Source organism: Vanellus vanellus, assembly GCF_965231255.1.
Source record: "Vanellus vanellus genome assembly, contig: HAP1_SCAFFOLD_66, whole genome shotgun sequence".
Lineage (NCBI taxonomy): Eukaryota > Metazoa > Chordata > Aves > Charadriiformes > Charadriidae > Vanellus > Vanellus vanellus.
The window spans coordinates 729,516-745,479 of record NW_028128221.1 but is presented as its reverse complement, the minus strand read 5'-3'; the positions used below and the strand labels follow the sequence as shown (position 1 = coordinate 745,479).

The window sequence follows — 15,964 nt, the reverse complement described above, 5'->3', positions numbered from 1 at the left end:
GAGGGCATCCCTCTCCTGCCAGGGAGAGACAGAAGGGCGAACTGAAGGCAGGACCCCAAACCAGACCCGAAAACCTGGTCGCGATGAAGAAGAAAGTGGAGAATGCATCACATACAACAGAAACATTCAGAGTTTATTTTGGGGGAACAAAAAGAGAAACAGAAGAGGAGGAGTGAGATATTAAAAAAATAGCACTGAACGATGAAGCGGTAGCTGTCCCTCTACCGCTACAAAGCGGCAACAACCCACACACGAACACACGGAGGCGGAACACCACCGAACTCCCACTGACTGTCATGTGCACCTCAGTTTGCTGCTCTGGAGAGAGGGAATGCCTGAAGCACACCAAGGACAGCTGAAACCATCACCGTGGCTTAAAGGGGAATCCGCCAACTGGAAAACAAAATAAAAGCGGTTTCTGCCCATGTCTGCGTGGGCACATCCCCGAGTCACGTTCTCACGCCTCTCCTTCAAAGTCAAGATTCCTACACATGAAAACTGGAGTTGGGGGGAAGGAGGAGAGAGAAAAGGAGGGAGAGCGTCATCAGTGGGGCTGCTGCCCCGCTCGTGGGACCGTGCCGGCAGAGAGGAGCTGGTTCGTGTGCCGCAGCCCTCGCCGCTTGCTCGGCATTGCAGGCAAAAAAAAAAAAGCCGTAGGCACGTGCCACCGCTCGCAGAGGAGCACGGCCACGTTCCCACGCGATCCTTTACCTCTTTCCTCCCCAGATTCAGACTGTTTCCGTGCTCATAGTGAGAGCCTTCCACACGGTTGTTTTTGATATCTCTTCCGAGATATTAATCTCCGAAGGATCAGTCCTGCAATAAATATTTGAGACAGCAATCCGTGACTGCGGGAACTGATGCCACCCAGCGCATCAGCACCAGCAAGAGGAACGGGGGGGAGGAGAACCAAAGCTGCGCATAAGCACAGCGGGTTGGGCGGGATGAGGAGGTTTGGAAGGCGAGCCGGAGAGCCGCAGAGCTACAGCTCTGTGCAAAGGCTCTGCACAGAATCCCAGACTGGTCAGGGCTGGAAGGGCCCTCTGGAGCTCCCCCAGTCCCACCCCCGCCAGAGCAGGGGCACCTACAGCAGTGGCACAGGACACCTCCAGGCGGGTTTGGAATGGCTCCCGAGTGGGAGACTCCCCCACCTCTCTGGGCAGCTGTGCCAGCGCTCTGCCGCCCGCCCTGCCCATAAATTTGCTCTTCCCACCAAGCTGAGTGCATGGCGCTGGGATGCTCAGCAAAGATAAACGTGGAGAAAATTCTGCCAACCCCCTTCAGGCTAATCTTGCCGGGGGTCCTGCTGCTTGGTGGGGCTTTACCTGTCGCTGCTTGGCTTTGGGATATCCGCGCTGCTGGTCTTGCCCAGCTGCAGCCGAACGGAGTTTGCAGCAGCAGCTTCCATCATCTCCTGGGACTCCTGACATAAAAAGGGACAAATCAAAGTTCTCTGTCTATGATCGAAGTGGAGATAAACTAAACACCCAGCAAAAGCCACGTGCTGCCCTCTCCTTCTGACCTTCTGTTAGCGCAGCCGGGGAAAGACCTTTCACTCCAAACATTTTGGGAGGGGGTTAAAACCACCCTTATGAGCAAATCTTTTCATCATAATTATAATGTTTATTATAAATGGCACCTTTAAAAATTATACCGCTATTCAAGTGTTAAGCTCACTGCTAATTTAAAAACAAGGTTATGATGCGGGATCCAGGCTGTCAGGATCTATTTCTATTGAGTTTGGATCTTCCCCCAACATTTCAAGAGAAGCTGTGACAGAAAGAGGCAATCTCAGAGCCCGTGGGAGACACCCACCCCCGAGCACCCAGCAAGCATCACCTCTTCTTCTTTGGCTTCATTTTTGGCATCGGCCAACTTCTTCCTGCTTTCTGGCATAAGGTCATCCAAAAAGCTGAGCTCCCGCTTTGAGAAGCAGAAGTCCATCACTTTCCGGACAAACACGAGAGCCAAAACCTTCACAAAATAAGAGGGAAGAGGGGGTTGAGGTGTGAGATGATGCTACGTCTCACTCTGACGCTGCAAACGTCTCGCTGCCGAGCGGCACCGGCTCTTACCATCATGGGAAAGATGATGGCAGCACGGGACACCTTGATGGCCCAGAGCAGGACGAGGCAGATGAGCTGGATCACGGTGAAGAAATGCACCTTCCGCAAGGGAACGTGCCGCAGGTAGATGAAATCCGGCTGGTGTTTTGCCGGCATCCAAAAGAGCTTCAAGCGGTCGAAGAACTGCAAAATAAAAGCGGAAAAGTTACCCCTTGGGGCTGCGGAAAGTTTCCGGCCCTGTTGGGACGTGGAATGAGTTTTCAGGATCTCGCGTGCAGTGAGAAATCCTGGATCCCACTTTGTTCCTCCCGGGAGCAGCACCCGTTTTCCCTTTGCTCCATCTATAAACCAGTGTGCCCATGAGAGCTGCCCACCAAATTGCAATTATTCCACGTCCTTCTATTATAGAATCACAGAAGGGTTTAGGTTGGAAGGGACCTCGAAGATCATCCAGTCCCACCCCCTGCCTTGGGCAGGGACACCTCCCACCAGCCCAGTTTGCTCCAAGCCCCGTCCAACCTGGCCTTGAACACCTCCAGGGATGGGGCAGCCACAGATTCTCAGGGCAACCTGCGCTGGTGCCTCACCACCCTCACAGGGAAAAATTTCTCCCTGATATCTCATCTCAATCTGCCCTCTGTCAGTGTCAAACCATCCCCCCTCGTCCCATCGCTCCCCTCCCTCATCCAGAGTCCCTCCCCAGCTCTCCTGGAGCCCCTTTAGGCACTGGAAGGGGCTCTGAGGGCTCCCCAGAGCCTTCTCTTCTCCGGGCTGAACATCCCCAACTCTCCCAGCCTGTCCTCCCAGCAGAGGGGCTCCAGCCCTCCCAGCAGCTCCAGGGCCTCCTCTGGCCCCGCTCCACCAGGTCCATGTCTCTCCTGTGCTGCAGCCCCCGAGCTGGAGGCAGCACTGCAGGGGGTCTCCCCAGAGCAGAGCACAGCAGAGGGCACAATCCCCCCTCGCCCTGCCGGCCACACTGCTGATGCAGCCCAGGATGCAGTCGGCCTTCCAGGCTGCGATTGTGCATTGCCGGCTCATGGTGAACTTCTCATCAGTCCGCACCCCCGGGTCCTCCTCAGACCATCTCACCCCCCCCTCCCTGTTCTTCTATAAAAATATATTTTTAATATATTCTATTCTTCTGTTTGCTATTTGGCATTTCTCAGCCCACTGAATCCCCCAGCGAGGATTCCCACCGGCAGTAGAAATCGCCTTCGCTTTGCACTGAATTCCCCCATTTTCACCACACCAAACACTGCCCTGTCCCAAACCGTGACGCAGAGCGCGCTGAACTTGCCTGGTCCTCCCGCCCTACGTACCTCCTGTGCCCCCACCAATCTTCTCCTTATACAAAATACTTTCACTGCCTGCTTTTGGGGAGGTTTTCTCCCACACCACTGCTTTTTTCCTGCCTCTCTGGAGATGACACAGCAGGGAGCTGCACGCTGTAAGAGTCCGTACCTGAATCCCTCTGAGCGATGACACGCCCATGTAGAGAAAGACACCGTAAAGCACAGGCATGGGTATAAACTGGGAAATTAAAAAAAAAAAGAATGCAATAATTTATTTTTTTAATTGCTTTTTCAGTATTACTGCTCTCTTCTAGAGGCACTGCCTAAAATTGCCTAAAACTTTCCAGTTTCCACAGGGTTAGAGATGTGTCACCTCTTAACCCGTAGAGGTTTTGTGCGTGCGAGTGAGTGAGTGAATGCTCTGCTTTAGGCTGAGCTTCTGAGTTACGTTTCATTAGAATAATCCTATTTTCCTGAAAGGTTGGAGGAAAATAGGTCATTTCACCAATGAAACTGTACACCACGTTCTGTGATGGGAGAAGAACATTTCTACACATTTTTGTGGCAACACGCAAAAGCGAAGTGCCTCCTTTTGCCTAGAGCTGTGGTGACTTTGTGGGAGGAACACACAAGGAAGCCCACGGGGATGATTTTGGTATGTTTAGCTACTGGGAACGGCTGTTGGGAGGCATTTGGGGGAGCCAATTGCATCCCATAAGGTGCTGCCTGCTTGAAAGAGAGCAGTGTACTGGTCTGAATCCGCTTCATCGTAACCCATAAACACAGGTGGGCCTGAGAGACACCTGGGAATTAAAGCAGTTGTCCTGCTCGCTTGCCTCGAGGACACCAAACTGGGGTGTGAAGGGCTGGAAAGTATAACTAAGGCTGGTTCCCACCGTGGGCCAAGCCTCAAGATTTGGGATCGCCTCCTCCTCTGCTCCACACCTACTCAGGCCTGGAGGGAGGGGATGGTTTTTGTCAAACCTCCAAAAAGCTCACGCTTGTTGGGCGTTTTGCATTTTCCTCTTACCTTTAACACCGAAGTGAAGAAGACAGAGCAGCCCATGAGCACAAAGATCATCAAGCCGGTGACTCTCTGCTCTCGTATCCCCAGAAACTTGGGTTGTTCTCCTGGAGCTGAGCAGCCAGACTCCACTTTGAGGCTATTCACGTGGGTGATGGACAGGACAGTCGCAGCCACAAACCAGGGCAGCCCCATCACGGAGCACACCCCGAGCATCACGGCCACCATGAAAAGGTCCAGGTGGTACCCGCATCCTTTCTGTGGGCAGCAAAACAAGGAACAGAGCATCTCACAGCACAAGAGCGAGGACAACGTCGCGACTCAGACTCAAACCCTACTTGGGCGCAAGTCACCCTCTTGAAAATTTAGAAGAATTGGCAACAAATAAGGATGGATCTGGTCTTTGCGCAAGCACCTTGCATGAAAATCTGGCAGGGGTTCAGACCAAGTGGATTTGGGAGGTTTGTGCAATAGCTACTTCTCAAACAAAGAAAAAGACTATTTTCATTCATAAAGAAAGTTCTACTGTTTGCAAGCAAGATGTGACCCTGAGTTATCTCTGGCAGTGCATCAAAACAGTTCGTTCCCCCAGCTCCTGCTGGCGTTTTGAAACAAAAACACGCTTCTGTAGTGCTTGAAAATTAATTTGTTCCTCCAAAAGATTGCTCATCTGAACTCCCCTCGTTTGCTCCCTGAGACATCACTAATCCAGCAGAGCATCCTGCCACACAGCCTGACATTGTCCCAAACCAACGCCTTCACAAAGCACTTGGCATAGGAGCTTCTCCCCACACCTGCAGCCCAGAGTGGGGTGGGGATGGGGTCAGCTCTTGCAGCCCCTTACCTTCAGCTTGTGCTCCTTCCTGTTGACAATGACAGACGTGATCTGCTGGTCCATGAATATCAAGATGGTGCAGAGCAGAGCTGGGATGGGCGCGGCCAACACCGTCCACCAAGGGTTGGGCCCTATGGGGTTGACCAACCACCCGCGGTCGTCTCTGGTAGGCTGCAACAAAGCCAAAACACACATCAGGATCAACTCCCAGCCCAGCCACTTCACTGGCTTTGATTTTCCTCTCCATCGCTGTGCCGCCTCATCTCCTGGCCCTGCCTTCGTGTCACCCTCTCCTACGGGGTTCAGCAGTGCCAGCGTCCTCGTCGCAAGCACCTATAGATACTTCTGTAGGTATCAAGTTTTGGGGCTGGCGTCTTCTTTCCAGAAGGAAACAATGCATTCGGAGGTGGAAGAGGAGATGGTAACACCACCAGCATCTCCAGACTCAGCCCTGTCCTGTCCCAGCATCACCTTGTGGCATCCCCAAGAGCTGAAAGTGGCTCCACACCAAAACACCCCATTACCTTGAACATGTGGGGGACATGGAGCTTCGGCGACGGGATCCCAACCAGGAAGTCAATGAGCACCATGATGATGATGGTGAGGAAGACACCAAAGTCACTTACTGTGGACCGTACCTGGGGCAAGAAAGCAGAGCTGAAAGGGACAGCACAAACGGGGCCATATCGTGAGATGGAAAAGTTAAAGACATCAACAGCATTAAGGCTGGTTAACAAATTCCCACCACTCTGAGAAGATGCAGCCAAATCCCTCGGTTAGATACTGTTGCTGTGTTTGTACCTGCGAGATCTGGTGTCAGGCAATAAAAAAAGTTTAATTAGGTGGAAAAGGGTCGTTTAAATTCAAACCCTAAAAAAAAGCCAATAACTTAAAAAATAAGGAAACAGACATCTGCCACTACAGCTGCACTCACAGCTACAATGGGAATAAGGCACTGAGGCATCATTTACTCCTCAAAAGGAAGAAACAGTGTCTTTTGTGTCTTTTTCTATGGCAGTTCCTCATTTGAATCAACTTTCCCCTTGGGCACACCAGGTGAAAAAAAAACACAAACAAAAAAACAACAGACAACCAACTTTGGAAGACCCGATTTCCCACTGCCTGGGCAAAAAACTGCTCCGGGGCAGGTCGCGAGGCAGGTGGGAAACGCTACGATCATTTTGCACTCCTGGAAATGAGTGAGGGACATCCAAGTTTGGCCTTCAAGGTCCAATATTTCCCAGTTTGATCAAGTGGTGGCAAACACTGCTTAGTGCTCCAGGAAAGCCATTTTGGGAAATGAGTGTGGAGACTGCTGCTGGCCACCGTCTTCTACCTACTCTGGTCGGGAAGTAGCGGCTGGTTTTAAACTTCTTCAATAAGCCCGACAGGACAAAGGTGGAGAAGAAGAGGATGCAGCACCAGAAGAGGACATCGGGCGTGTAGGGGCCATCGTGTCCACAGGCAGGTCCACGAAACTCTCCATGCAAATACCGACATTCCTGGGGAAACAGAGCATCAGGACACAAAGGTAGTGCACATGCGGCAAGGAAACCTCGGATAACTAGGGGGTTTGGAGGATCTTGCTCCAAGATCTGTGACCTCGGGACTGCTGCAGCTAGCGGAGATTTATATTTAACGATCAACAGCAGCTGAATAAGTGACACATGGAACTACACAGACAGCGGAGAGAGGAGATGTGATGGGACACCGTACCACAGACCCATGGCACATCCTCTGCTTGAACGGCAGGTAACCGTGGCTGAAGAAGACACCAGAGAGGAAGGAAACACTGGAAACTCTTGGGGACGGGGAAGGAGGGAACAGGGAAGGAGGGCTAAGACAACAGCGACAGGAAAGGAGAAGAGACAAATTGTCCCTTCCCAGGGGCGGGCTCACAGGACACGGCCAAGGGGGGTGAAGATGTCCATAAGAGCGTCCCACCCTGTGCCTGAGCTCTGCTTGCAGCAACAATGGCCCAAGGGGCTGCTCAGACATGCAAGTTTATGCACGTACCTTCAGACAGCGCTGAGTAAGAAAGCAAGGCCTGGAGTCACTAGGAACCAATTAAGGAAGCTAATTACAGCCTTCAAGCATGAACTGAAGTCCTCCAACTTCTCCAATAACCAAAGCACCCACTGAACCTTGCTCCCAGACAGAACCGCTGTCCTGAGGATAACAGTTATTGCCCACCATGTCGGGGATGAGGTGGACTCTCCTTCCCAGGCCCAAGGGGGTTAAACCCAAACCTTAGACTGAAGTAACAACTTTTCAGAGCAGCACTGGCACAGTTGGAAGCCCATCATCACCTGAAGGGCTCTGAGCTTTGCACCAGGCCAGTGCCCCTGGACCCCGCGGCCGCGACACGAGGAAGCAGTGACTCGGGGCACTTACAGTCACCGTGAGGTTCTCCCAGGTGATGCCAGACACATTGATCTTGTTGCTCTCCCAGAACTGCAGGGTTTCGTTGCTGGGATGGGTCGGTGCCTCACACTTACAGCTGGGAGGAGAGAAGCCAAGACGGGGGTGAGGGGAAGGCGATGGAGGTGCAGCCCTGAGCTCCTGCCAAGGGGCAGCGGCGTTTTAGGAGGAAGAAACCCACTAGGAGATGGTGAGGAAGTCCAGCTTGCTGTGCGTGTGCACAGGGTAGGTCACTCGCAGGTGACTCAGCTTCTCCAGAGCCTCGTAGATGAAGATGATGCAGATGAGGGAGGCGAAGGCTTCTTCGGTGAAGCGGGTGATGTAGCACACCAAAGAGCTAGCATCGGTGGCCACCAGCACTATGCAGAAGAAGGCGGTCCACAGCCCGATGCATGCCCGGAGAGAGAGATAGGAGAGCGCGTAGTCCCTGGGAAAGCAAAAGAAAACGCAGGGTGGAGAGGGCAGCAAGAGGCTCCGAGCCGTGCCTTCCTTCGGGGAAAGTCGGCAGCAATTCAGGAGCGTGTCAAGGCTGCAGATGGTAAATGCAGTTTCCGGTCCTACGACAGACAGCCTCGGGGCTGCGGCGCAGGGTGTGGGCCCGCAGGAGGAGAGGCCAATTATTTAATTCTCCTTATTTAACAATGACCTTGTGTTAATGCCTCGGAGGCTAATTGAGGTCAGGTCCCTGTTGTGGAAGGTGTTCTCTCACATCACCCCGATGCCCTAACAGCGAAACCGGCTCGGTTTGCACCCAGTTACCTGCTGCCAGCAAGTTGGGGCTTCATAATAAATTTAATTGCAATAAGGGGGTTAATCTCCCATCACAGTTGCCACAACAAAAAGACTGTCATGGAAAATATCCATTTCGCCTGAAAAGCTCCTGCTTTCTCAAAAATCATGAAAACATTGGACCAGAAAACTCTTTGGATATGTGGGTAAAATATATTTCCACTTCCAGCAAAATTCATGCAAAAAAGTGCCCGAGTTTGTACTGAGAGGAAAGCAAATCTTCCCTCATTCCCAAACCAGAGTCATTTGTCTCATCTTCCCTGTGCAGCCCATCTCGGACATCCACATCCTTGTGGTTTCTCCTCCTCCTGCTCTTTCACTTTAACCCTAAAAACCCCGAACCACCCATCCATCCTTCAGAGACTGAGGGCTCCTGCACCGTCACATACTAAAGCAGCAGCGCGTGATGTCTGTGACACAGAAGACAACTTAAATCTACCAACTACCACTAAGAAAAACATCTTTTCTCCATCTCTGCCTTCTTCCAAAGGCGCTCGCAGCACCTGGCCGCAGCAGCCAGCCTTACTTGCAGAATTTGTAGAGGATCTTCTCGAACACGAGGACAGGGCCGGTGCTGCCGAGGATGGTGAGAGGTTGGCCAGCAAAGAGGGAATACACCACGCCGGTCATGGATGCGCCCAGCAGCGACTCCATGGCACTCTGTCCGGGGAAGAGAGGCAGCAGTGAGTAATTAAATCATTAGGGGGAAAAATACAAGTGCAAATTCACTGCAGCAAGGACTTTTGCATGAGTTTTGTCCTCCCCCGTGCCACCCAACAGAGAGAGGTGCTCACTATGTGGCCGTTGGTCGCCTCCCCCAGCAGTCCCCCAAAGGTGATGATGGGGGACATGCAGGCACAGTAGAGAAAGAGAAAGGACGCCAGACACTGCAGGCTCAGACCATCCCGAAAGTCACTCCAGAACCAGGGGGCTTTTCGCTTCACATCCCGGATCAAACCTCCAAAGAGCCTGGAGGAAGGAAAAAAAAAAACCACAACATTTTCGTGGAAGACCGCATTAAGTTTTCTTGGCTGAGGAAGGACAATCACAAGCACAGAGTAACTTCCGTTGCTAAAAAGAAGTCTCCTTCTTCCATTTTAGCCCCAGTAGAAACTGAGGCATACAAAAACCCCTCCAACAAAAAGAAAAAGAGACCAAACCTGAGAGCCCGTCCCCTCTTATTGCAACAGTCCCTCACTTTGAGAAGCAGCAGAGCTCTACCTGGAGGTACTTACACATCTGCTTCCACCCCAAAGCAAGAAAACCTCTGTGCAACCATGCTGTGGCTCAGCCCAGCTGCCCAAATGTCCCACCCGCCCAGCCCAGGGGACCAAGCTGGGAACCTGGAGCCCCTTCACTGACCCAGTTCACCCCAAAACTCTGCTAGAAGGGAGGTGCGCACTCAGATTTTAGGACCAAACAGAAAAACACCCCACCAAACTATTTCAGTTCACACCTTCCTGTCCGCTCCAGTTCAGGACCGCTGTGTTTCTCCGGCTTGCTGTGAGAAGCGCTGTCATCGAGAGCTTCTGGCACCTTCCTTTTTTCCTGTTAAAATGGAAATAAGATAAAGATATGTCTCTGCAGCCACTGGCTTGTTTTGCTTTTTGGGCTGGGTACGTGACCTGTGAATTTGGGCCCCTGAGCAGCACCCCCAGCCATGCTGCCCTCCTGCCCGTCCCCCTCGTGCCTCCTTCTGCCGCAGCACCCACCTGCGAAGGGATGTTTTTGGGGGGCTCAATTCGGATGGAGGGATCCCACTCTCCTGGCGGCAAAACCATGACCTGATCCAGAAACTCATCGATGCCAGCCACCAGGTCAGCCCGGTTCTTGGCTTTATAGGCAACGTCGTGGAAAACCTGCCGTAGGAGACAACCTGGTGAGAGGATGACCCATCTCAGATGTCCTAACCAGTGCAATAAGCTCTTGGCTAAATGCAAGGTCATTTCCCCCAAATCGCCTGTTGGAAGTGGCAGGAAATATTCCCCCCAAAAGAAAAATTTGTGCATCACAGTATTTGTAACCATCTCCACCAGGCTCCCGTCCCCCATGGCACACCACAGCCTTCTGCTTCAAGCAGAGAAGTTTCACTGGCCCTGGCAATGCCACCACTGGGGACAGCGTGCTGGGGACCCTGGGGAGAAGGATGAGGCGCGGGCTGCAGCCCAGGTGGGATTTTAGCCTCCTGCAGGCAGCTAACAGGGACAACAAACCCTCTTCCTCACTACTACAGAGACAGGAAGAGGTGAAGAAAGCCCAAAAAAATGACCCGGAGATATCTCTTATCTCGTCACACCTCATCCGTCATGATAGTAGCCATGGACCTGCCGATCTCGTGGTACTGATGGGCTTTTCCTCCTGGTCCAAGCAAAACAAACAGGAACCTAGGCAAGAAAACCAAAATGAGAGAGAAGAACATGGCCTCACTCAAAGGGCACCCAAGGAAATCCCTGGGAGCTCCCAGCCCAGAGCGTGGCTCCAGGGGGGATGTGTAGGCTCACCGACTCCGGTGATGAATTTGAAACGCATCAAAACCAAATGCAAATTTGAGTTTGGGGCCAACTTTCATTAAAATTGGCCAATGGGTTTAAAAGCTCCAGCAGGGAAGGGAGAAATGAAAGCACGGAGATGTGGGTGGGAGAAACGTGCTTGCTCCCACTGGCCGTGTTCCCCTGGGACGCCCAACTGATGCGTGCAATTTGGTGGTTTGTTGTGGTGTTTTTTTTTAAATACAAACTTTGCGCTTCTCATTCAGACCTCGTTGGGATGGGAACTTCCGTCATGCCCGAGAGGAGGACAGCTGGGCTCAGGCGGACAAATGCCACGATGGGCTGGCGAAGGAAATCCAGCTCTCCTATGAGCACGTTGCACGCTTCAGCCCCGGTGGGAATTTTCTTCATGAAGCGCAGCTCAGCCTGGGCATGACAAAGGATTTTCAGGCCATTACCCCAAAAGCAAAGCGCACCGCACTCTGCAGAACACTCTGCAGCCAAGTTTGCAAGAGCAAATCTGGCCCTAAAGGTGTAAGAAAGCTGAGTGTCTCACCTTGCTTAGGTCCATTGCATTGGTGTCACGGTTCACCCCATTTTTAGCTTCTGCAGTGGTGGGAGATGGGTGAGGAGTGAGTGTTTGGGTTGGAAGGAGAAAGAAAGACACTCAGAAAGAAAAGCAAGGAGCAATCGGGACACTTCTCCTTTGCCAGGAGAAGTCTAATGGGGCCAAAGCCCTGCAGAAACCTTCACCTGGTGCCAAAGCCTGGCAGAAACCCTCATCGGGTACCAAACCCTGCAGGAACCCTCACCTGGCTTGTCGAGGGGATGCACGTCTAACTGCTTCTTGCTCATGTCAGGAAACGAGCAGACGATGGGGAGAAGGTTGTTTCTTTTCTTCTCGTTCTGATGGTGATGTTTCTTCAAAAGCACTTCTCGAACTTTCTCCCGCGTGCACTCATCAAACCCCGCGGACTGCTCTTGCTGGCCCAGGATCATATCTGGAGATGGCAACGGGAAACGAAGCCGTCAGAGCAGAAAGTCCCCAAGCCCCGACCCCTCAAGCCCCCGGCGAAGGCTGCGACACGCAGGATACCCTAACGCAGGCTCAGCCTTGCTTAGCAAGACGTTTTAACGCAGTTCAGCCTTTGCAGCAAAAGGAAGAATTCTCTTTTGCTAAAAGCCATCATCAAAGTGCTTATTCATCACTCCGCTCAGATAATTATTCCCCATCCTAGATAATGACATTTTTTTGCCCGATCTGGCGTTTCTAGACAGACTCTCTAGACTCGACACATTTCAACAAATTATAAGCAATCTCTAGCACAGACTTTCCCAGAGTTTCCTTTGCCCATCGACTGCAATTTGCCAAACACAGGGAGAAACGTGCTAATAATGGCTCCGATTTCTCCAGCTCTTGCAAGGGCTGAATGGAGACCTGCCAGTCAAAGATAATTTCTCCAAAGCCGCTTTTTCAATTAACTTCAATTATCTTCCCCACAGAAATATGCTGCTTGGTCACCTGCCATATAAACTCTGCCTTTAAAGCTCTTAAATCCTGGATGTTAAGGCAATAGGAAAAAAACAAAACAAAGAATGGGAGGAAACAGCTTGTAGTAAGTAGCTTATTTAAGGAGGTTCAGCTCTTACGCAGACTCCGTGTTTCTGAGAGCAGCCTGCCAAGCCCTGACACTCCTTTCTGGCCAGAGAATATTCTCTAATCGCCTCTCTGACCCCACAAATTGCTTTCAAAAGGCTCCCATACTGGGAGAAAAAGCTGATGTGACTGTTGTACACCCAGTCTACATCCAAAAAGCAACCCACGATTTAAAAACACCGCGCGACTTCTGGAAAAGGATGTGCCATTGGGGCAGGGTTTGATACGGGAGTGAAGGGCACCGCGGCAAATTGTGCTCAGCCGTTCCCGGCGGGACGCAGCGTGCTCAGTACCTGCGATCTCTTCGATGCTGTTGGCACAAACGTCCAGCAGCACCATCCCGTTGCTGATGCAGCTCCGCAGCTCAAAGAGGCTGTGCAAGGACAGCGTGGCCACGTAGGGCTTGCTCCAGCGCTCGCCGCCATCTTCCACGTCCTCCTCAAACTTCAGCCACCTGCGGACATTGGGCACGATCAGCCCCGTTGCAAGAAAACAGCCTCAGCTCTGCAACCCCTTCGGTGCAGCTACGGGGCGGCAAGAGGAGAAGGCTCCGCGCATCGGCACCTGCAGCTGCAAAAGCTTCACGTCCCGGAGAGCGGAAGGCAGAGCCCATGGCCGCCACCACAGCCGGTGGCAGGGATTTACCTTGCCGTTTCCTTCCACTCGGCATCTTCACCCGCCTTCAGGAAGATCTCATCCAGCTCAGTGAACAAGTGGTGGGGAACATGCTGCTCGTCCTCCTCGGTGCTGAGGATGAACTGCACCCGCTGGGATGGGGTGTCTGGGGGCAGAAGATAAATCCCGTTACCACACCTGCATTCGACCCGTCACGCTCACACGCAAAGTGGCCATCGATCGGCACCAGTTCAGCCCTAAATATTGGGCTAGCCCCTCTCCCCCGGGTCTGGCCAGGCTTGCACAGAGCCACGGAGAAGCAGAAGCATCTATTGCACCTCTGCATAAGGACGGGCCACTTTCCTTCCCCACGTTTCCATTTTTAAAGGCAGGATCCCTCTACGGAAGACCAGCCTCAATCCATTATGCCTTCAACTGCCTCCCAAATAATGCCACTTTCCCTCAGAAGAACAGCAAACCACACCAATCAGCCACACAGACCTGCTTGCAGAGGACCCCGGCACCCACGCAGCCCCGAGAAGGCTCGTGAACACTGCGGCGGGACTTACAGTGGTAGCCCTGCTCCATCGGGGCACAGTCCTTCTCCCGTTCCTTCTTCCGATGCTTCTGGCGGTGGGGTCGGTGGTGCCGGTGGCGCCGGTGGCTTTGCCTCACCAGCGGCATCCGCACGCCCATGGACAGGGTGCGGTGGCCTGCGAAAAAAGCAGTGTTCGCATCACTCTCGATATTGCGGAGACGGTTGACGCCGCTGCCACGATTAAACCAGCGCATCCATCCCAGGAGGAAACACCAACTTCTCTTCATTTTAGTTTCACTGCATCCCTGAATGTCAGAGACCCCTCCCTTTTTCCAAGCCTGTTTTACTCTAACTTTGCAACAACAGAGCAACAACAAGCGATGGCTCCGGGTCACCTAAAAGTGCCCTGAAAATATCAACCCTTGTCTAAAATTCCAGCTTTGGCTGGACAACACTCAGACCTGCTCATTAAGCAGCCACAGAAGGTAATTATTTTTAAAATCTTTGTATGGCACAAGGCAACAAGAGGAGATCCAATCAGTCCTGTGATAATGAAGTCTGGAACAAAAAAAAAAGAAAATCACAGCCCTGTGTCTGCAGCCATCAAATTATTCTCCTGACCTCTCCAAGCCAAGAGCAGCCTCTGAGAAAACAAGCTGGGAACTACCAAGCTCTGTGGCCAACACTCACACCGCAGATGCCATGGGGGCTTTTTCCCCTCTGTCTAAAAGCCATAATATTAAAACAATGTGAAAATAACTGTGCTTGCTTATTTAGAAGCACGCCACGTTTCGCTGCATACGCTGAGCACAGGACGCGGCCGGAAAAACGCGTGGGGCTGGTGGCACCTCTCCCGACTCACCTTCCAGCTCCTCCTTCTCATAGTGAATAGTGACAGCGGTGCTCGTTCTTCCCTGGTCAATCACCGCCTCCTCGTCGTGTCTCTGTTTAGTGAGGAGAAGAAGATACAAGTTGGGACCAGGTGAGGAGAGCTCCCTTACGTCCTCCCAGTCATCACCCATCCCTGCGGCCACGTGAGCCCAAGAGCATCACACCTCTGCGTGTCTCCTCCTCCAGGCACAGCCCTAAAAACACGGACTTGGAGGTTTTTATTCCCATACCCAAATAAAACCACCTGTAATGTCACCTGTATTGTATATACCGTGAGTCTGGAAGGATTTACTAAAAGGGGAGACAGTTGAGTGTTTCAAACCAAAACCAAACCTCCTGCTTCGTTCTTGTGGTTCCTTTCGAAAAATTAAAATTAAAAAAGGGATTTCCAAACTGGGGGTGGAGTGGGGTGGGGGAACCCAACTCCACACTTTTGAGCACAGCCAGTTTCATTCTCCAAAAGTGATACCTGCAGGACTCACTAGATGGCACTTGGCCACAAGACATGGCCACCATCAACCTCCAAAGGCCCTCAAGAACCTGCAAGGGTGAAGCTTCGACTTCAGCCCAACCAGGCTCGGGCTTCTCTTGCTGCAAGCCTGCTTTCCACACAAAACTGCGTTTTTCTCCTCAAAAGAAAAGCCAAAGACTAACAGCTAATGCCCTCCTTGGCTGAAATACCACTGCCAGCGCTGCACAAAGAGCATCTGTGCCTTAAAAGCTGAAGGAGAATTACAGGCGTTCTCTTCTCCCCTTGCCCCTGGGCTGGGGAAGGGCATCACCGGGATCACCACGCTCAAAGAAATAAAAACCCAACCACGTCTCACACTCGAGTCGCAACTGCAACTTTGAAAGGGCCTCCAGGAAACACTTCTCTTTAGAGAAGAGCAAAACACCAGAAATCTGCTTTTTATCCCCCAAATCCCTGCTTCGACTGAATGGCATCATCTGCTGCCGCGCAGCAGCGACACTCGGGAAGTTCACACCTCCCGCTCACCAGTTAATTTAATGAGCAAAAGGAACAAACGTTCCCATCTGGGAATGAGTTTTTTCTGGCCCCCGAGTACTAATTTCAAAGCCGACTTGCTGCGACCTCCCCGCCACCTCCCGGCACTCGCCCGCGTCACCCGGCAGCCAGATTATGACGCGCCTGTGGCTTTCCCGTCCTCTCTCCCACGCCGATCTCCACCACCCTCCGTCCCTTCTTAGCAATGCGTCTACTCCCCTCCAGATTTACCGGAAAAAAAACTCAAAAACCCAAACCCATCCTCAGAAAAGGCACGGGACAAAAGGGGCTTAATCAAATCGCTTTAAATGGCAATTTTAGTAAAATCATTACTTAAGTAA

At 52.1% G+C, this 15,964-nt stretch overlaps 1 protein-coding gene across 1 annotated transcript in view; it reads right to left on the bottom strand.

Moving 5' to 3' along the window:
* Positions 1-728: 728 nt before the first annotated feature.
* The window catches only part of LOC309684662 (electroneutral sodium bicarbonate exchanger 1-like), a gene marked incomplete at both ends in the record, with an annotated part of 253,871 nt that continues 238,635 nt past the window's right edge, over positions 729-15,964 (bottom strand). The window contains 22 exons of the mRNA XM_082500529.1: positions 729-816; positions 1,326-1,423; positions 1,840-1,974; positions 2,076-2,249; positions 3,528-3,596; positions 4,389-4,640; positions 5,227-5,388; positions 5,742-5,855; positions 6,558-6,719; positions 7,612-7,717; positions 7,820-8,065; positions 8,954-9,087; positions 9,222-9,396; positions 9,884-9,975; positions 10,140-10,286; positions 10,724-10,811; positions 11,185-11,342; positions 11,473-11,582; positions 11,729-11,917; positions 12,867-13,027; positions 13,219-13,354; positions 13,758-13,901. Coding sequence (XP_082356655.1) covers positions 729-816; positions 1,326-1,423; positions 1,840-1,974; positions 2,076-2,249; positions 3,528-3,596; positions 4,389-4,640; positions 5,227-5,388; positions 5,742-5,855; positions 6,558-6,719; positions 7,612-7,717; positions 7,820-8,065; positions 8,954-9,087; positions 9,222-9,396; positions 9,884-9,975; positions 10,140-10,286; positions 10,724-10,811; positions 11,185-11,342; positions 11,473-11,582; positions 11,729-11,917; positions 12,867-13,027; positions 13,219-13,354; positions 13,758-13,901 — 3,140 coding nt within the window. The remainder of the gene's footprint in view (positions 817-1,325; positions 1,424-1,839; positions 1,975-2,075; positions 2,250-3,527; positions 3,597-4,388; positions 4,641-5,226; positions 5,389-5,741; positions 5,856-6,557; positions 6,720-7,611; positions 7,718-7,819; positions 8,066-8,953; positions 9,088-9,221; positions 9,397-9,883; positions 9,976-10,139; positions 10,287-10,723; positions 10,812-11,184; positions 11,343-11,472; positions 11,583-11,728; positions 11,918-12,866; positions 13,028-13,218; positions 13,355-13,757; positions 13,902-15,964) is intronic.